The following is a 22,935-nucleotide window of genomic DNA, read 5'->3' as shown; positions in this document are numbered from 1 at the left end:
ACTGGCTTTTCGTTTCAAAATTCAAAATTTACAGTCCTCTGTGTGTGTGTGTGTGTGTGTGTGCGTGTGTATGTTGCTGATTGATCGTCTGACCTCTCCTGTTAATATGGTAGTCTTATAATAGTATAATGATCTCTTCCAGTTATTGGATAAGATTTCTTAGTTTTGCTTTAACGTCGAGGCCTAATTTGTAACAGACATTCGCTGGAAGTTGTTGCGTCGGTACTTCATGTGTGTATCACCCAAATGAGTCATACTAGGTCTCATTAGCACTTTGATTATTTGTGCACACGTGACTATCTCTGTGGCTGATCTACAGTTTTCTTCTATTTTACTTTCAGTCCTGTTTCAACTCCTTAGTAATGAATAGACATTAAGAGGAAATCGACTGCCTTTCTCGTGACCTTCGGAAATGGCCTGCTACGAAGGGATTTCTGTGCTGTTCTTCTTTGTTATGAAAGTAAGTAATAACTGCACGCAACCCATAAACTTATTAGCTTCATGACTTTCTTTTCCTTATGACAAGTAAGTTCACGCACAGTCAACTGTTTGGATATTGCAAATAGAGAAGAGTTTCCTGAGATTTCTTTTAATTATGCTAATATGAATTTTTTTCTGTTGCTATACGCATTGCTGACTGTTTAACACTGATATGTTCATTATTTGCATGTTTACAGGCATGTCAAGCTATTATTACCAATGGTGGGTTATATCAGCCATACCCTATAATGCCAATGGACCCAACAGTGACACAAATTCCTCCAGTGGGTGGAAATTATCCTTACCCAATAAACCAAGGTAAAGAAAATTATTTTCTCGTTCTTTGTTCCCCATGACAGAAGCAAAAGAAGTAGACATAACATGAAATCAAAACTGAATTCAGAAAAGTCACTTCCCGAGTTTATAAGCTCCAGCTAGTCAGGACACTTAAAACTTTCAACATCCTTAGAGGTCTAGTGCGATGGATTACAATGAAAAAACAAAAGCATTCAGAATACGAAGAAGCAAAATTTGCTCTGCTAAATGCTTTATAAACAAATTATTGAGTGAAATTTCTTGCACTAAACTCATTTCGAGGTTAATGGAGTGTGTAGTGGTGTCAAAATGAGGTTCAGTGTAAAAGATGTAACCGTAATTGAATGATTATTGAAAGGTTTCCTTGTTAATGTTTGGAATTTCACTAAATGGTGCGAAATCATAAATTAAGGACGAAATTAATTAAACATTTGTTTTTATTGCACCTGTTCCTCCCCCCTATCTCAGGCTCTCCTCGTTTAGATAGTACGAGTGGCTCCTACATTCAAGTCATGGGAATTATTTGCAGGAATTCACTAACGATTCACATTTTTATAATCAAATGCAGTTCCTTGTGGTTCTTCTGTCGATGTAGGGTACGGTATGACCTATGTCATCTCTTCCCCAGGGTATCCAAGCGCATACCCACCTTTTAGTAACTGTCAGTGGTCTTTCTACGTAAGTTATCGCTACCTTTTTCTTGACGATTTTCCTTGTTGATTCTATTATGCAAAAAAAAAAAAAAAAATTACATGAATAAGATATGAGCTAACGCTATGAAATAACAATTTTTTTTTTCCTCAACGGATAGATGTTATATAACTAGTACCAAATAGTTTTCGTTGAACCTATTTAGCTATTTCTTAAGATTTCTTCCTTCTATGATCTCGTATAACCGATTTTCAGACGAGAATGAACCAACCACTCACTATAGACTGTCCAGCGTTTCCAGTTGCCCCAGTCAACCCAATGCTACAGCGGTGCGTTCTTGGCTCTTGACCCAGGAGACCGACAATACCTTTGGTAAGGGCAAAACACCCATTTTTACGCATGTGCAATTTACAAATGGGCCTAGATAACTATGCTTGTGTCTTAGGAATTTTTAGCGTTATGCTGCTGTTATACCATAAACCAAGCTCCAAATCCCCATGACGACCAGAAGATTTTTTAATTTACGTGATGAGGAGCAAAAATCTGCAGCAAGAGGTAAAAATAAATAAATAAATAAACGGAGCTATGAGTAGTTCTGCCACTGGATCTTAAATAAAACACTCTCAACAATATAGTCTCTCTGTGCTTTCAGTCATTAAAAGCACTGAAAGAGAACGCTTCTATTAGCCTCCAACGCCCCATATTCTATCACTCTTTCTCAGACTTAGTTCGTAACTCAGCAAGTAAGAATGATAGTAAATGACACAACTTTCAGTCACTGTATGTCCTGCTTAACAGATTCGAAAACCTATGCTGGTATTTGCGGCTCGGTCAGAGATTAAACATCTAATTTTATTATCTTACTGAGAGTGGTGATCATCTATCCAATATTCTTAAACCTTTGGTTGTGTCTAGCCTCTACACCCAAGCCTTCCCAAGACTCGCCTTGCTCTTGGGTGCACTCAACAACACACGTTTCCTATATTATATTTTTTTAACATTTTGTTATATTTATGTACGCATTCATTTTTTCATTTTAATCAACTGATGTCATCTTAGTCTGTGTTGGTTGTTTTTAACATTGTGCATTTGAAAGGCTCTGGCCTGTTCTAATTCTGTGATAGATACAGTTAATTTTATCAGGTTCACTATCTTCACCTGATGAAATTATATGAACATTGTTGATAATAATTAATAACACTACCGATGACAACGACAGGTACTGTGGAAACACCGGGCCTAGAAACGTGGCTTCCAAAACCAATGGAATGAGAATTTTCTTCTGGGGATTTTGGCAAAACACGAACAATTATCAAGGATTTTACTGCAACATCAGAGTTTCATCCTTTACGCCATCACCAGTCGGGGGGAGCTGCCGTAAGTACAATGGCTTTTGTAAAATTTTCTCAAAATTTCTTTGGTATTCTTTTACGTATTTTGCAGTGCTACTTTTGATGGTAAAGTTAAATTCTAGAAAGCATTTTGATTAAAGAGAAATCCATAAGTTCAGGGAACAAAACACCGTTTTCATAATTTTTTTATCGTTCTTTTCCTTTATCTACGAGTTAATCACATTCTTTCTTCGCTTTTGCTTGATATCCAAAATCTTTAATTGACCTGCTAATGGAAATTTCACCTCAATACATTTAGGTCTTTTTCTTGTTCATTAGGCTATGTAGTACCGAGGTTACCTCATTCTTATGTAATGTATCTAAATTTTATAGTAACCCAACAAAGAAAAGATATGGGAGACAAAGTTAAGAATAGAGAAGGGAGGTAACAGAAATCTGGAGGAAGGAACAAACTTGAACGTGAATATAGATGACAAATGGGCAATGAATTACGCCCATTTCCTTTGTATGGAATCCCACTCAAGACAGTTCGATTTGCTTGCTACGATTAATGCATGAAAAATCCACGAGAACGTAGCTTAACATGTAAGGACAAAGGCCCACTGCACACTTAGACTCACGCAACGCTCACGACACACTGGATAATAAATGCACCTAAGACAAGGAAGACTCATTATACACTGCGAAAACCCACATGACAGAATTAAAATGGCTCAACGCTGAGTGATTGGGTCTTGTACAATAGATAATTGTCACAATGTTTGGGCCCCTTTTTTTTCCATATAAATCCAAGGCTCTATGCACAGGAAAAAGATATTGCATTTTGAATAAGGTAAAAAGGCTTCTCTAAGTTACAATTGTTTTCGTACAAAGGCAAAAAAAATTGACTTAAATTACTATTGTATCATCCCATAAAAATCTTTTCCAAATGTTCCTATGCATATACTCCTTTGCAATTACAGTTTTAAGGAATATCACACAACAAATCACTGACCGGAAAAGCGTGTAAGTTTAACTACATATCTTTCACTCACGTCCTTCATGACCATAATGATATGGCTAAACTGTCTTAGCTTCTCTGGGGCCACCGCTCCAATGCATACAGAACACGGCCCTGAGGTAATAGTTTTCTTTGCTACTAAACCTTTAGGGCCATAAATCACTAGGTACAAATTCAAGAGTATATGGGATTGTCATTTCAAAGGTTAGTTTTTACTTCAGTGGGAAAATATTTCACCCATCTCCATTAATGACAGTAAATGATAATAATAGTGTGAGAAAGATAATCCAAACTTACAGTCATTGTGGTAGTTTGTCATTTGACCATAACCGGATAAGCCTTGAATCCATGCTCACATAACCTTTATTAGAACAAAATTAACAGCTGCTTGCTACCATCTTCGTTTGAATTACCATTATCTTCATAAATCAATATTTTATAGCCTACAGGATAATCAGTCAAATAAATGACAATACAAGGTTCTTTACAAAATTTTCCATACCTATCTCGCTTCATTATTATTGAACAATAAAGATTCGAGAGTATTTGATATATATATATATATATATATATATATATATATATATATATATATATATATATATATATATATATATATATATATCCAATTCTTTTTTTACCTCAGAAATAATGCCGAAGGGGGAATTACAACTGACGTGATAGTCTCCTTTCAGTGATCCTTTTACTATAATATCACTTTTGAGGGAGAAGCCTACTCTGTCTGTGGACCTTAATTCCTGTGTCTTTTACTTGTTCACTTGTTCGCAGTGTGGTATGCGATACGTAGGATCCAATTCCCTCTGGCTCAGACACAGAATTTTGGAACACAGAGGTTTTCTATTAGAACTAGGTTTCCTCTTTCCAAACCACCATTTTCTGCCATTAGAGAACACAGTTTAGCACAGGACCATCCTTTCACTGACCTGGATTTTGAGGTACTTTCTTTTCGTTCAAATAGACTGGACCTTTTGATTTCAGAGTCGCTGGTTATTAAAAAGATGAAACCGGAATTGAACAACAACTCGTCTGGTATTAAACTAGCTATCGTGTAATTTCATAATAGGTACACAATTGGATCGCTAAATATTTTACTTTGTGGGTGGTAGTTTGTTTAAATTTCACCTAATTTTTATTTTTATATTTTTGTTTGTGTTCGTTTTTGATTTTTCGTTATTTTGCATCTTCCCTTTCAGTTTGTATTTACTGTTCGTTTTATATATTTGGTTAGTATTTTTGCTGAAGATTTATTATGACAATTCATTTTATTGTAATTTCATTAATTCTCATCCTTGTCGGTTTTTCAGCCTGATGATGAGGTTTTATACCTCGAAAGCTCATATAATAAAGAATGTTCTTCCTGGTCTTGGCAATATTATTTATCATTAAGCTAAGATTTCCAAGTAGCCTCCCAATTACCGAGACTATTTTGAGACGTTATGGCCGCTCGACGTTATAGCTGTTCAGACGGACTGAGAAGGTTCGTTATAGATCCAAGAAGATTGAGGAGGACATACGATTCCTGAATACCTGCAAGGAAGGATTACCGTGTTAATCCCATTTTCATTAAATTCAAGGTTTATTCCAGGGATTTCCACAACACGAAAGCTTATCTCTCATGGCAGTTTAAACTATTAGACTTTGAGGTTAGAGCACAAAAAAGAAAGAAAGAGGTAGTTTTAACAGATTTGTCTTCACTAGATAGGGATTTAAAGAACAACCTTTCTTTTTGGGATTTTAAGTGTTTGTCATCTATTTTAATTCCAACGTTGAGAAAAAATTGTCTGATGTTAGGCTTACACACAATAGAAAGTTAAGAAATCTCGGCTTTGACGTTAATAAGAAAATAGATAGTAGTAAAGATATTTTTAATTTTTTTAACAGAAATTTAACAACAAATGAAAAGGAAGTTCTTTCTCTTGGTCTTGATTTTGCTTTGATCCCCATGAAATTCAATTTCTTTAAGAATTTTTTAAGTTTTGAAAAACTATGTTCAACTTTTGAGAGGCTGTGATGTATACGAGTATATATATATATATATATATATATATATATATATATATATATATATATATATATATATATATATATATATATATATATATATATATATATATATATATATATATATATATATACATATATATATATACATACATACAGTATATATATATATGTATATATACATATATATATATAATATATATATATATATATATATATATATATATATATATATATATATATATATATATATATATATATATATGTATATATATATATATATATATATATATATATATATATATATATATATATATATATATATATATATATATATATATATATATATATATATATATATATATATATATATATATATATATATATATATATATATATATATATATATATATATATATATATATATATATATATATATATATATATATATATATATATATCGATGGCACAGTCAGTCAGTTACAGCAGCAGCCGGACTTCGTAGATGTCTGTGGCGCGGGTTCAAATCTGCAGCCGACTGATCAGAGAGGCGGACACTTTGCTATCCGTGTAGACACCCCGGGATGATGTATGTAATCAACGGATAGGTTTTTAAAAAGCAAATGGGTGTTACAGACAAATACACACACAAAACAAAGCCACTACAACATCTTCTAAAAAACATAACAAATATCTCACACGTCTCGAACTCTCGACCTACCTGTGCAACAACTTCTCGCTGCTGGGAGAAAGGGCGTTGGGTCTGGTATGATACATGTAACATATGCTACCGGGGTCTAAGCGATCGAGACTACGGTCTACCCCAAAGCCAAATCAAAAGTCCTTCAAAAGAAGGCATTGTGCTTACCCCATCCAAAAATGGGAAAAAAGCACGTTAAAGAAGAAGAAGAAGAAGAAGAAGAAGAAATATATATATATATATATATATATATATATATATATATATATATATATATATATATATATATATATATATATATATATATATATATATAATATATTATATATAAAACATTAAGCTACCAAAGTCGCTTAATATCAAATTATGATATTTTACCTTTCGCTTGTCAAGAGAGGACATGATAGCCGAAAGGTACAGTACCGCCACTGTTGTTGTCTGTTCCCAGTGCCGGGAGTTCGATTTTCCCTGGTGATGAATGCTTATCAATCATAATTCCCCGTTTGTTTTATTCTCGAGGATGAGTGAATTGGATATTAAACGACATTTGTATCTCAATGTTTTTAATAAAAAAAAATTCGCAGTGTTTGCCACAAAAATTTTATATATATATATATATATATATATATATATATATATATATATATATATATATATATATATATATATATATATGTATATATATACATATATTGTATATATATATATATATATGTATATATATTTTTATATATTTGGAGCTTTTGTCATATTAATTTGTAAATTAAGTCATTAAAGCCAGTCTGCATTTAAACCAACATCAGATTGATTTAAGAGTATAACCAGAAGCTGGTAAATTCATGTGCTATCCAGATACACTATTTACTGACTGGCTTAAGTACAAATAAATCAATCACGAAATTAATGTGAGACTAAAGTTCATAGTTTCCTAAAATGATTAATGTACTATCCAGTTTTCACACATGACTTTTGGGAATTTTCTTAAGGATCTTGAATTCCTTTCGAATAGAAATTATTAAAATTTGAACAAAGTTTCCATATAAATCCTTGATAAAAATACTTTAATGGAATTTTTTCTCTACTAAATGAAGTATTACAAGACAACCAATATTACTTTTGTATGCCAAGTTCAGTTTTCAAATCTTATTATCTCAAAGATAAGACGAAACTTACATCTTCCATTAGTTTCTAAATAAAACTCTCAATGTTTCTACCAAGAGCAAAAAGGTTAGTCAAAATTAGCTAGGGCCTTGGTTTAAGCAAGTCCTCTTCTGACCTACGGTAAACCTTGTCTATCCACCCCTGGAGGAGGAGGAGGAGGAGGAGGAGGAGGCTCAGTGTGCCATGTGCTTGGTTTCAATATACTAAAAGAGGAATGTTCCTTACGCATTAATTCTGAATGGAAAAATAATTAACAAAGGTAAGAAATCAGTGGCGGTATTGTACTCCGGGTGTCGTCGAAATTAAGCCAGAGCCATCACCAGTAACATCAAAACAACAGCATAAATTTAGTGCTTTCACCAATCAATCAGAATTACTAGTTTATAATTTATGAATGGAACAAAATCCCTAATGAAAATGAAAATGACAAATATTGGGTATGAAATACAACTACTCTGAATTCAATAGATTCAACTAGCATCAAACTGCTGATAATATGCTGTCCCTAGAAATTTTTACCCACAAGATACAACCAACTGAAAACTAAACTTCTGCTCTTCTTCATCCCCCACTGCTATTCCTATGTTAAGGGTCAGTTGCCTTGATGTGTCTTCTCCAAAATATTCCTATTGAATGTATCTTCCTCCTTCACTTTATCACCATAACTAATCCTTTGGCAATATTAACCCAGTATGTATCCACCATTGTCAAGTCCAGGGTAAACACAATGGGACGCCGCGTGTAATACTAGCCCTTTGGGGATCAAAGATATCGTTTAATAATATATTTTGTCGACCACACACTGCAGAAATGGGTGTATATAATACTTAGATCCCCGAGAGGCTAGTACTAAACATGGACTCCCATTGAGCTTCTGCCATATTTAGTACTAGTGCCTTGGAGGAGGTGGATACATAATGGGTATATCCTCCTTTGGCTTCCTCTTAACCTTTTATTCCTAGCAGGTTCCACGCAGGCCCTCTTCACTCCTTCTTCCTCATCCTTACCATCTCAGCCTTTACTCTCTTATTATATAAGTACTTTTTACAACCCCGGCATTCCTCATCTCCTCATTTTCCATCTTATAGAACACGAAGCGAGATCCTCGAAATCCACTTCAGAATCCTCATATCTGTTTGTTACAGCTTCTGTACCTCCTTCATTCCTAATGCCTGTGCTTTTGAACGATATAACTGGTCTGACTATGGCGCAACGGATCTTTATTTTCAGCTTATTTCAGGCATTGTCGAAAATAGGCAAGAGCCATCCCCACAAATCTTTGGTGGGGATGTGAGAATACTACCACAGTACTCATACCTGTCATAAAAGGCAACCAACATTACACCTGCTGTCTTGCAGATGGACTTTTTAGTCAAAGGCTAGACCGAACGCCAGTAACTGTGGTTGACGGCTGGTAGGGTATGCGGTCATAAAAACTTTAGCCAAATGTTAAATTCATGCTGAATGTGCAGACTAAAACGTACAGATCAACAACTACGAGCTAGTTAACACACTTGCAACTTGAAATGTATTGCTACTTTATTATACCATGCTATGAATCACCCGAAGCATTGTGTTTAAACTAAAAGCAGAGGATAGTAGCGGGTGAAAATACTCCTTGCAATGACGACCCTTGAGTCGCATTTGAACGAAAAAAGTAGATGGCAAATAATTTTTCAACGGCCTAATATGCAAACCGACAATTATCATTATTTATGTCCATTCCTTTTGTTGTTGATACAATAAATGAATAAAATAAAAATCACCGATATTATTCACTACCTAGTTCATCAATCATTAAAAGTTATTTCTTCTAATATTTGAATTTAAATTTGGTAACCGGTGAACTCAACAAATTCCAGACTTATAATTCTTGCATATATAAAAAAATCTCTTCCAGATAGACAGAACTCCATCTGAAATGGTGTTGGACCCATGCCAATTTATTTTTTTATAATTAGTGATAGTTCGTAAATTTCCACTTAGATTATGCCTATTAATGTTTCGTTGCAACTTGAATAGAGGAAATGGAAGTTGGAAACAGTTTTTGCTCATTTTCCTGGAAATATTGTGGCGAGAGACAACCGAATAAAAGGTAAAAGAAAAAGTCAGTCCTCTCATGCTAATAAATAGAACCTTTATATACCCAGAAACCTTCATGTGACATGAGCTTTCATAATATAGGAGCCAAGAGGGTTTCTGTGGCTTTTCTACATATTATCCTATTATTTGGTGATGACCAGTACTCAGCCAACATAAACTGAAATGTAACTTTGTTTTAAAAGTCATATGAAGCAAAGGTTATATATATATATATATATATATATATATATATATATATATATATATATATATATATATTATGGTGATGATATGCCTTATAATCTGTATATTTTTGCAAATGTAATAAGTGTGTTTCTGTAAATTTTGATATAAAATCTCTTATATTTGTCATGTGTTATGTGTTGAGATATCAAATCTCAGATCTTGAATGGGTTAGTTAACTGTGTGATAAGATACATTTCTCTGTGAGATTCATGTTTACCCAACTGGTAGGCTCTTGTGTTTGCACAGCTGAATGTTTACTCAGGTGTCAGGTGTTTGACCAGGCTATTTTCTCTTTTGCAAGAGTCGTCTCCTTAACCACTTAAGCTCTCATCAGAAAGAGAGATGAGATGACAGGTTGACCAGGGTGATGGTAAGCAAAGGTTTGTTTGAACAAGTGTTCAGATAGGAAATCCCCTGTCAATTATACAGCTATGAGAGGACAAGCTAAAGAGCCCTCTCTGACCCAGGGAAATTTCCTTGTTATTTTTTTATTTTCTCCTCCTCAGGGGAAGATTCCCCTGTTAATTTTTCCCTCTTCAAGGGAAGATTCCCAGGGTGTTCCCCAAAAATGCCTTACTGGCAACATAGGTTTCTTCTCATTGTAGAATCTGGGAGGTCTTCATTGTTGTAAGAGACTTTGTAGGAGTGAGTTGGTTGGTCTCTTTCTCTCTCTCTCTCTCTCTCTCTCTCTCTCTCTCTCTCTGCCTTCAGAAGAGAATAAAATTCATAAACAGATTTTTGTGGTCATACTAGTAACATGTAATTTTTAAGATCTGAGTTTTGGTGAAACTGTTAGGCTTATAGGCACTGTATAAAAAGCAAGGGATTTTACAAAAGTGATATAAGCTTGTATAAGGTAAAGTGGTTTTTTACTTATTTTTACCATGGTAAAATATGAAACAGTGGATATATTTTGCCTTAGTGGAATTATTGTTGATAAATATTTTGTACATTTTTTTGTGTGTTCTTGTTTTTGCATTTTTTTGTGTGTTCTTGTCTCGGGCATTATTTTGTGTGTTCTTGTGTTTACGATTTCATAGTTTTATCCAAATTTTTGTGTTCGTGATTTAACCCTTAAGGGACGGCATAATTTATCAATGTGCAGCACCCCAGACCGGGGAAACTTTGAGGTCGGCAAAATAAAAAAAAAAATCACATCAATGGAAAGAGAATGACACGTACATTCACACTGTATAAATAAAAAAATTCTAAAAAATTTTCCCTACCTTCCACAAGAAGTTGAAAATAACTATTTACAATCCCTTGTGGGGCGTCATTTACAAGACAATCGTAAATTTTACCAACTTATATGTTTTTTCTAATAAATAAATTTATTGTATTTTTGTAAAATTATTATTACTACTCACACAATATCAAAACAGATAATAAATAAAAGAAGTAACAAATTTTTGGCATATTTGTTGTAAAATATTCATGTAAATTTACGAGAAGGAAGATTCAGTAACTTTTTTTTTTTTACATGCTTTTTTTAATATTTCTTTGCAATTTTCTTTGTAAAAGTACATTTACAACCGACATACTATCGTAAAAGACAAAAACAAAAACAACAGCAACCCCTTCGTATATTTACAAGCAAATTTACAAAAAGACTCATGTGAGAGAGAGAGAGAGAGAGATGTAGAACTTTCCCCCCCTTGAAGTCACAAGCATTACTGATACTGGCCTAACTCTCACGTCTGTATAAAAGTTGCCATTTGTGAATTTATAGCATATAGAAGTATTGGCACCTTTGTTTCGAATCATTATTACCATAACAGTGGTGCGTAATTCTGCTTCACACTCAAGCTCAATCGGTCCACCTCCCCAAACCTGTTTTACTTCACACTGAGGATCAATCCCTCCCTTAAGGGTTAACATTTATTTACTAACATTTTACATATTTTTGATACTTTAACATTTCATACTTGATTAGATTTTCATTTGTCAAGATTTCCTTTTCAAATCTTGAGTAATTCTTAACAGTTTAAATTTTGCTTACTTAATGTAATTTCTTGATAAGTTAAAGTTTTGTGAATGAATCTTGTTTGGTAAATTTGTCAGATTGTGAATTCTAATTATAAACTTTGAAGTTAAAAATAAATTTTTGTATTTAAAGTTCTTAAACACAGTGTTTCATTTGTTGATCACCAATGAATAGGGTTATTTGTATGTGCAATAAGGCCAAGTGATAAACATGTTTTGTTCTCCTTTAGTTTTACTGAAGTGAATTGAGACCAGGGAAACAATTATAGTTGGTTCATGGAGTGATGCCCTTTTCCTCTAGTATATTTAATACCTCACACATATCTTGATAAACTTAGTTTGATTTTTCAAGTGATAAGTAAGTTTTAAAGGGATCACTGTTATCGTTAGAGTGTTCAGTCGTAATTTTATTGTTATGAGGGTTCAGGTATCTGGCTGAAGTGAGGTAAATTCTTGGATTTTGTGGCTAGTTGTGTAATAACCAGGTACTTGATACACTTCGTGACAATATACATATATATATATATATATATATATATATTATATATGTGTGTGTATCTGTATGTATTTATGTGTGTATGTATGTATGTATGTATGTATGTATGTATGTATGTATGTATGTATGTATGTATATATGTATATATATATATATATATATATATATATATATATATATATCGAACCGTAAGTAAATTAACACCAGTTTTCTCTCGTAGATGTCTGCCAATTTCACTTGAGTAGCCATTAAGAATTTGCAGCGATCATTCTCTCAGCCTTAGGCTTTTGCTCTTTGCAGGGTGCGGCATCAGGCAACCCAGAAACCGGATAATAGGAGGCGAAGAGACTGGCATCAACGAATTTCCATGGATGGCTTTAATCAGGCCATCAAAAGGGCTTTGTGGCGGAAGTCTTATCAATGAAAACTTTGTTCTCACAGCGGCACATTGCATCGACAAGTAATGATTCTCACTTTTTGATATTTGCATTTTCCTAGGTGTTCTAGAATTCGAAATTTTGAAAAATAGACATCTCTACATAGTCAGAAGTTCTACTTCGTATATTCACAATCACTTCCTATAAAAAAAATTACTACACAGATCTCGAATTTTGAAACAAGACATTTTGATTGGTAACAATAATGAGATAGAATAAATCAGCTTCGTGGCTCGTCATTCATAGGGTGTTTATGCCGTTGCAAAAAAAGTTAAATAACTTTAGATTTAATGTCAAAACAGGTCTGCTCTGCCAAACAACGCCTTACCCACGGTAGTCTTGGGAGAACATAGAATAAGTACCCCAAGTGAGACAAAATACACCATCACGATGCGGGCCAAAGCTGTCTGGCCCCACGAGTGGTACAACCAAGACCAAGGAATAAGCGTTAAGGATTACGACATAGGACTTGTGGAGTTGGAGAATCCTGTCAGCTTGACTAGTACTCCTTTCATCGCCCCTGCCTGCGCGCCTGACCCCTTGAAGTCCTACGATGATATATCTGTTACTGTGGCAGGGTAAGCTGTCTCTCCAGGCTCAATGTGCTTCCTTCATTAGTCTTTCCTGGTTCCCGTAACGAGTGCTTCAGTTATGCTCTCTCTCTCTCTCTCTCTCTCTCTCTCTCTCTCTCTCTCTCTCTCTATCTCTCTCATATACAGGTACACACACAAATATATATATATATATATATATATATATATATATATATATATATATATATATATATATATATATATATATATATATATATATATGTGTGTGTGTGTGTGTGTGTGTGTGTGTGTGTGTGTGTGTGTGTGTGTGTGTGTTTGGGGAGTTGTTCTTTTATGAATATGTATGCATATGATGATGATACATACCTAATCCTTAGTCATAACGTAAAACAAATTTTCCATGTGTAAGGTGGGGCTACACAAGCTTCCCGACTGGCCAGCAATCAGACGTACTGCGGAAAGTCGAACTGAAGACAGTACCAATATCTAAGTGCAAGAAATCCTACGCATCGGGAATCATTACGAACCAGATGATCTGCGCATTTGGTACCGGGAAAGATGCGTGTTTTGTAAGTATTTGATCAAGATCTATCTTTGCCACAATCTTTTTTACTTCCTGAACACTTTTCCAGTGGGCTAAATCAGAACATGTTACTCCCGAAAGCGACTGTTCTTACTTTTGTTGGCTCTAATACTTACTCTTCTAAGTTTAGGGCACTGTCTTTAAGTGACTCATTGCTGTGTGCATGATTCCTCTGATGTCTGTTGTAAGTTTTATAATACTGACTTTAAGGATGAGTTGACTGGCCCTGTCTCACTTTAAAGAGCAATCTTAACATTTATGAGCATCATTTTTCCTTCCAGGATGACAGCGGGTCTCCTCTTATGGCGCAGGAAGGTAACAACTGGGTAGTCATTGGGCTGGTGTCTTTCGGCCCCGAAAGGTGTGCTGATCCGTCCATAAGTGGTGTCTATACGAGAGTGGGAGGTTAGTTTCCTCACTGAAGACCAGATTGCTTCAATGAGTGGTATCCAGACGTTCTTTCTAAAGAAATTCCTTACATACTTTTTCTGTTCTCATCGCTTATATTGAAAACAGTGATGTTTTTCCGTCAACTGTAGTTTCATCTAGCTTTTTTTCATAACTTTGTTTAAATTTCTTAACACTGCCACCTTTAAATCTCATCAAAGTAACGTTTCCAGTAGAGTGAAACATATTTGCGAATTGTTATAATTAATTATGCTCATTCTAGAGGAATATCTTGTTTTGAAAACCACAACAGTTATTTGTTTCGTAGTCACATGAAAATGAATGCTCTTTAATCCGCTTTATCTTTGACAACTTTAGTATATGTATATATATATATATATATATATATATATATATATATATATATATATATATATATATATATATATATATATATATATATATATATATATATATATATATATATTAACTTTATCACATACACAATGGTTCTGTGCATTAGTAGAATTAATAAAAGGACCTCATTCAAACTGGATGGTATCTAACGGAGTTTGGATACTTGATAATGTGGACTGTTTGTCCAAGAAAGCTTGTAGCTTTTTCTGAATAAAAACTCCGTTAGATACCATCCAGTTTGAATAAGGTCCTTTTAGTAATATATATATATATATATATATATATATATATATATATATATATATATATATATATATATATATATATATATATATATATATATATATATATATATATATATATATATGGTTTGTCGATCCCAGAAAATCAATATATTTGGACATCCTTATGCTGCATATTGATATGTGGTATTTCTGTATATTAGCATCGTATATTGAGTCAATGTAATCGGTATTTTGATAAAAAAGAATACTATTTGCTTCCTCCATATCTATAGCCACTAACTTACGGCGAAATGAATGATTTTTGCTGTGATACTGAACACACTATTTGAGGTTTCATAACTTAGTAAAACTGCATACTTTTGTCCGCAGACTATATTCCTTGGATTCAAAGCAAGATTGGAAACTCTCGTACGTGTCCACCCTGAGGCTCCTTCTACAAAAAATGCTGCAGAAAATGTGAAGGTCACGTTTGATTCTGTTCAACGTACTTCCATCATGATTAAAAAAAATAGTTTAATATTCTATTTTTTTTATAGAAATAAATTTTACTAGAAATTTTTAATAGTTTTCATATCTTTAAAGTTAGCGGTATCAGAACAGCTAAGGTATCAATGGGACATCATAAATCAAGTAGATTAGGCCATTTATAAAACGGGATTGTTATAGTAAATTAGTTTACAATCTGCAGAGTTATATCCTTGAGACCATTATTTTATTTTCTTTAGTATAGTTCCTTTTAACAATCCTCTCTGTTGTAGTTTCGGTAATAGGTGAATTCCTACTCTTTTCTCGTATGTTCAAGAAATTTTGCATTGACTTACATTAATTCCATACATATGTTTAGTTTGGGGAAACGATTGCTCAGAAAGACATTGAGGAAATTTTGCTGATTTTAGTCATCCAGTGAGAACCAAGTGGCTGTTTTATAACTCCACATAACCCAAAATACTATGGATTGTGTGAAAGGATCAATGCTATGCTGAAATCAATACTGAAGAAGATGTGCCAGGTGAGACCAAAGGATTGGGCCAGGTATCCATCAGCAAACCAGTTCATTCACTGAGAGGTGTTGTAATCAAGTACCAAATTTTTACCAAATGAGCTACCTCATGCAGGCTCTGAAGCAATTATAGACCAGAGACTGCAAGGATGAAGAACACAACACCTACCACTCTGGTGGAGCAGAGTACTCGGCTCAATGAAATTTGTTGACCAGCCAGAAAATGTCCATATGCTTCACAGGGACACCTGAAGCATCGCTGTGACAAAAGGATAAGAGACTGTCAGTTTAAGGTGGGACAGAAAGTGTCAGTTTTGCTACCAACAGAGGCAGACAAGCTGATGTCGCAGTGGAGAGGATCATACAAGGTCAAGGAGGTGTTAATTGCATGGACTACAAAGCTGATGTTTGCAGAGAACTGAAGACTTGTCATGTAAACATCCTTACCAGATACAATGAGAGGGAAGGGAATGAAACAGAGCAGAAGCTGTCACTGAAGAAAAGAGATGCCCAAATGCAACCATTTTTGAGGAGGAAGCTGACAAGAACCAATTAATCCTGGATAAGGGCTGGATGGAACTTTGACCACAGAAGGAAGAAGAAATGTACCAAGATGTCAATCTTAAACCCCAGTCCTGCTAGAGCTTGCGAACGCTAGAGACCACTGGCGACTGTTAAAAATGGCAATCTCTGTGATTGTCTGTGACTTAACTCAAGAAAATGTTTGGCAGTCACATATAGATATACCTCTGCAATCATAGTACAACAGGTTGTTGATAGTCTTGCGGCAAGTTATTTATAATCATATGATGGTCGCACGATTGTGTGAGATGGTCTACAATTATTGATAAATATCTGTGATCTGTTGCGCGATTACCACCAACCTGTTGTGCGACCATCGCACAATCACTTATGACTAACAAAGATTATTGTCATACAATGTTTTTTTATCACTGATGATTTAAAAAAGAACGATGATATTGAGATATAAATAAGGAATGCAGCCGAAGTGTCTGCATCCAAGAATAGCTATGGCAGACACCCAAAGGAGATTAATACAGATGCGACCTCAGTTACAACTATAACAAGATGCTACTGTGCTAGCATTGCTTTCACAGCGATGTGCAAGGAAACAATGATAAAGACTGACAATATTGGGTCCACCCTTGGATTACCAGAAGAGTTCAGTTCGGCAACTATGAAAATTTAATGGCAGAACTACAGAGGGAGTCACAAGGTGACTTTTTGGGAGGTATCTCGACCAGCTTCCAAAACGAGCAAATCTGATTATGAAGAGTGGCCTTTGGTAAACAAGATTATATAGCCGTGTGGTTACATGATCTGTTCCTGGTCACAGATGATCTTTAACTGGTCACTGGCAATCATACAACAGGTCATGGGTAATTGTAGGGAGGTCACTGGTGGTTGTCAACAGTCTTTGGTGATCATGTGGCAGGTCACTAGCAGTTGTACGATGATCGCAATACTTCAAAAACACTATTTATGACCAAATGTAGAAAGGATCACCAGCAAACAGTTAAAGATTATAAGTCCTTTGTACAACAATCGCATGATTACCTAAAACCCTTTGAAGACCACTAGCAACTAGTTTGATCACAGAGAGGTTTTTGTGCAAGGTTGAAAACCTCTCTACGACTGGAATTGGTCGTACGACCTGAAAGATTACCAGCAACTACCAAAGACCACTGGTGAATAACAGTGACAAGTCGTGCAACCTTTTAACAATTGCTGGGGACCAAAGGTCGCCAACTGGTCTTTAGAGGTCGTAAGCTCTAGTGGGACTGGGGCCTTAGTGGTGATTTAAGCAAGCAGGCATTGCACTTACTCGAGGAATATCAAGACATTTTAACCAACACTCCAGGAAGGATTTGGTCGGAAGAGAATTACCCTAAAGTGACGACAGAGTAGCCAATCAAAGAGAATATATTTTTTTTATATGCTACTGAGGAAACTGATCTAAGGATAAACTGAGGAGACCCTCAAGATGGGAATCATCAAAAGGTTAACAATAGTGAGGAAGAAGGGTGGATCAAACAGAAGCTGTGTGGATTACTGTCAACTTCAAACTTAGTTTGATAATGCACCCACAGGAGATCCTCAGGCCATGATGATAGAACTTCTCGGTGACAGATTTTTCACCAAGGTAACTTGAGCAAGGTATATTAGCAGATCATAGAGGAAGAAGCATCATAGGAGAAGAAAGCTTTCCCAGTTTCAAGTGGATATTACCAATTCAAGAGGATATCATTCGGATTAATGAACTCAGTAGTGACTCAACAGGGTGATGAAAAAGATGCTAATTGGAGCCAAGAACATTGTGGATGATGTGTTAGCTCATACAGACTCAAGGGAAAAGCATATCAAGGGACAAAGGGACTATTTCCGAGAGTGAGGGAACTAGAACTTGCTATCTGACCTTCCAAATGTTACATGGGATATGAAGAAGTAGGATACCTCTGGCACAAAGTCAGCTGTAACAGAATCACCATGGATGACATGAAGCTGGTAAAGATCCTGGAAACAGCACCGCCAAGGACCAAGATGCGAGTGAGATTATTCCTAGATTTGACAGGTTATTACAGGAAGGGATGATTGTACAGGTGGATTGGAAAGAACCTAAATGAAAGGAATCTGATGGACTGAAGCGGGCTTTAGGAAATACATTGATAATACAAGTACCAGACTCCAATAGGACTTTCATTCACTGTGAGGGTGGACACATCAAATTAAGGACTAGGAGTTATATCACTGCAGAAGTTTGCTGATGGCATATATCCAATTGCTTATGCAGGAAGAATGAGTGCAACTACTTTCCCATAAAAAAAGAGTGCCCAGCAATAACATTTGGAGTAAAAAGATTCCATGTGTACTTGTATAGACCATAAGCCACATGCATGCAATTAATGTTGCAAGATTTAAAGTACAAGAATCATGAGGTAGGCTAAAACACCCTAGAGCTACAAGTTTTGAGTGTAGAGCATTCCAGGATAGCTCAGTGCTGGTGCAAATTACCTCAGCAGGCCAAACTGAAAAAAAATTTAATTTTTATTAAGTATGTTTGCATTGTCAAAATATAATTTATGAGATTACTAATTTCTCTTTTATATGGTTCCCCCTAGCACTGTACTCTGTTGTAGTTTCAAGAATATATGAAATCTTTCCATTCCTCCAATGTTCTAGAAACTTTATATTGACTTACATTATTTCCATACGTAAGTTTAGTTTGGAGAAAAAATTGCACAAAAAGATATTATAGATTTTATTTGCACCTAAAAATGTTGCTTATGATTTTCTTAGCGGTTTACGTAATCTGTTTATTCAAGACATTTCCAGGCTGCCTTAATTGACAAGATTACATAATGTCTACTTACGGTAATGCAGGAGTATACCGGAATCATCGAGAATTGGAGGCAAATGTATGTGTTAAGCAAGGAGAGAGAAGGAGAGAGAGAGAGAGAGAGAGAGGGAGAGCAGACAGACAGAAGTGGAAGGAAATCTTGACATCTTTTCCCCAGTCAACTCAAGCAGAAAGGAGAGTGTAGTGTTTCAGTTCAAAGGAATTTATGAGAGCATTAGCTAAATTTATTAGAGCATTAGCTAAATTCTAGTATCCCTGCCAAAGCCCTTCTATGGGTTACTATTGGCCAAAGTGAAAATCATAGTATTTTGTGGTATGAATAAATTTTATATTTTATCTTCTGCTAAGTATTTTAATCACTGCATCTTTAAAGTCACATGGCACCACCACCACTGAGCCTCTTTTCAGATATTGCGAGATACTACTTGGCTAAAGTTGGATCAATTCCAAACAGCAAAATATCTGAGGGCCTTTGTTATTTGTGAAACCCTAATATCTGAACCAGTCAATAGGAGCATCAAAAATGTGGCATTGCTCACAGAAGGTTGCTTGCGTTTTCTTACTCTCTAGAATAGTTTAATAAGAAATGAACAAAATTCGGGTGTGATTGAGTTTTAAATATACACCAGGATCTTCAATGGTAATTAGACATTATGTTTTACCATTCATTGACTAAGCACATCAAAAATTCTCAGAAAAAATATGTCACAATACTTTGTGTGACAAATGCCTACGTCTTTTCCCATTTTTCACATTTTCCCCTTGTATGTTCCTATCTCCCCCTTTATTAATATGATGATTGCTATTCTCTATTTGCAATCACTTATACAAAACCAGCCTATTTGACTGTCTTTTAATTCTTGCACCTACTCGTGTGTCGTGGAGCTACCTGTTCTCTGGAATACTAGTTACCCAAATGCTTTTAGCTAATTTCCAAATCATATTTCCCTATGTTGAGGTCTTCACACTATATATGCTGAGGTTTTCCTCACCATTGTCGCTGCATACGAAAATGGTCTAGTTCACTGTCTCAGAACGATGCTTAGGACTATTATTATTCTCTTTGAGGGTGGCAATTCTAAAGGTAGGATTTAAACTGGGTGAGATAAATCATGAAATGTTACCATAGCCAGTCCAAAACTTGAGCCTGATCTTGTCCAGGCTAGCTGCACCACTACGCCTAACACTGGGGTGATAACCAAGGATCGTGCACCCGGAAAGATAGGGGATGGTTGATAGGTCATGCTTAATTCAAGCCACTGAATTTCTCCACAACACTGCAGAGTTGCAACAGCTTGATCAAGAAAACAATGCTGTTTAAAGCTCTAGAAATTGTCTCACCTTCATCCATCAGTAGCCACACCGCTAATCAACTTATTGCTGAGGTGATTAAGAATAAATATCCATTCTGATACCAGAAGTTAAATCAATGGGATGCAACTAAACCCATGTTTTAATTACTTCCCATCACTCCTTTGTTTATCTGTATATATTTGTAAAATTAAGTGGTATTTCTTATGGAAAAACATACCTTTCTTATCCTCATATACTGAACATTTCATATCGATGTTCTTGTTAAAGATAAAGCTAGCGTTCCCGTGATGTCTTTCAAAGTTAAATCTTTAATTATTCACACTTGATTAATTTTTATAAAAAAAGAAGGAAAGGCATCTGTATCTAGTATTTTAGGAAGGAACAACAAGTTTCAGGTAAGGACAGACGTACACAATCTTGCAAGCAGTCATGTATTTGATTGGTCATATGTAGCTGTGGAGCACTTTTGTTTTGAATAATATAGCACACTTGCTTTTTGGAAATGGTTAGGCATTATTAAGTACTAATATCCTTGTTTGAATCACACTTTTTTGAGATTTTAAAATCTGATATAAAACAATATCCAAAAAAACCTAATTTGAAAACACATTATTCCAATGAAGTTTAACAAGACCAGTGAGGCATTTGAAGACTCATGAGAGAGGCCATTTTTTGAAAGGTGAACATTGAAAGGTATAACTGAATAATATGGACAGATAGGTGGAAAAAACAAACAAAAGCATGAAAGCAAAAAGAAAAGCAGAGCAACAGAGATCAAAGGGACAGTACAGAAATCTTAAGTAGTGCTTATAGTTTGTCACACAAGGCTCATTGTGCGTAGTACCCACACTAGGTATGGAATACTCGATGTTCACTGTTACTAACGTGAGCATTTCATTATAGAGTAATACTCGTACTAAGTTGAAATTTAAGTATGTATCATTTATTTTATTACTGTTATCAGTTATTTGCAGTCTACTTAATTACTTGATCTGCTCTCTCCTTATTTTAGATGAGTTTTTTTTTCTTTTGCAAGATCTTGGCTTTTCGGTTTGTCTCTTAAACATATAAAACGATGGAGTAGTACCGGAATCGAACACTGCCATGTTTTAATTAGATATAGAATTTATTTCATAAGTCTTTCTAGCGTTTAAAAAATACATAAAATCTCTTTTCAATTTAAACCAAAATGATCTTAAAGTACTTCAAAGTATGATTTATGTGAGTTGAGGAGAGAGTGGATTCAGTTTTCATCCTGGTCTGTCATTTAGCGCAGAGTACAACCTCTGTTATGAAACCAGAAATTTGTATTCATATACTGTAGTCTTTTCACGTTGAGCTTCATGTGTAATCAATTCCAAGACTACACTTGCCATCGTCAAGTCTGGAGCCAGCCTCTCTCACCATTGGCTCCGACGTATAAGTTTATGGAATGAATTGACATTATCTTGGTCAGAGCTTTTGGATGCTATGTAAAGTCCTACGGGTCGGGATGATAGTTTAAGCAAAAATAACTGTGTTCAAAATTGCATTGTCATGCTTGGGCTAAACTCTCTCTGCACTGACCCCAATACTAGAAGCAGATGTTACATAAAATTCCAATATATAGGACTAGTCATCTCAACACTTTAACTCCTATGGCCAAATGTCGTCGTAAAATTCCATAAAAACCAATTCAGACAAGAATATATGGGCTTGAACTGTGTCTTCCTTAGTCTAAAAATAGACAAGATGCAATAACTTTCAAACAGAATGAGGATTTTACAGCATCAAATGAACAATCTCATTACACACATACTTACTCCAGTAATAATATTTTTTTTTCTTAATAATGAATCTTTAGACTTCAATCTATTTGTACTTTTCTTGAACACAATTGTCATATACACTTCTATACATATGAAGATAAATAAAACTAAGTTTCTACAAAAATAAGAATATATACAATTTATTACCCACAAGTTGATAAATACAAAAAGTAAAAGAAGTTATGAGATACAGACAACTTCGAGGGAACTGAACAAGTGTATTTAAAACATGTGTTAGGGTGTTCTATGTGCGTTACTAATGATATCAGAAGTGAGGTTTATCTTATTCATCTCCACAAAATTACTCAAGGTATGATATAGAA

General features: G+C 34.8%; 1 protein-coding gene across 1 annotated transcript in view; it reads left to right on the top strand.

Annotated features, from left to right (window-relative positions):
* The window catches only part of LOC136845564 (CLIP domain-containing serine protease B4-like), a 33,242-nt gene extending 17,574 nt beyond the window's left edge, over nt 1-15,668 (top strand). The window contains exons 2-11 of the mRNA XM_067115739.1: nt 342-460; nt 678-798; nt 1,364-1,473; nt 1,702-1,818; nt 2,666-2,823; nt 12,789-12,948; nt 13,228-13,503; nt 13,889-14,048; nt 14,344-14,467; nt 15,481-15,668. Of these exons, the coding sequence (XP_066971840.1) occupies nt 2,715-2,823; nt 12,789-12,948; nt 13,228-13,503; nt 13,889-14,048; nt 14,344-14,467; nt 15,481-15,536 (885 nt within the window). The 5' untranslated portion in view covers nt 342-460; nt 678-798; nt 1,364-1,473; nt 1,702-1,818; nt 2,666-2,714 and the 3' untranslated portion in view covers nt 15,537-15,668. The remainder of the gene's footprint in view (nt 1-341; nt 461-677; nt 799-1,363; nt 1,474-1,701; nt 1,819-2,665; nt 2,824-12,788; nt 12,949-13,227; nt 13,504-13,888; nt 14,049-14,343; nt 14,468-15,480) is intronic.
* Nucleotides 15,669-22,935: the final 7,267 nt, after the last annotated feature.

This window comes from Macrobrachium rosenbergii, chromosome 14, assembly GCF_040412425.1.
Source record: "Macrobrachium rosenbergii isolate ZJJX-2024 chromosome 14, ASM4041242v1, whole genome shotgun sequence".
Classification (NCBI taxonomy): Eukaryota; Metazoa; Arthropoda; class Malacostraca; order Decapoda; family Palaemonidae; genus Macrobrachium; species Macrobrachium rosenbergii.
This window is presented reverse-complemented; position numbering and strand designations above follow the sequence as displayed.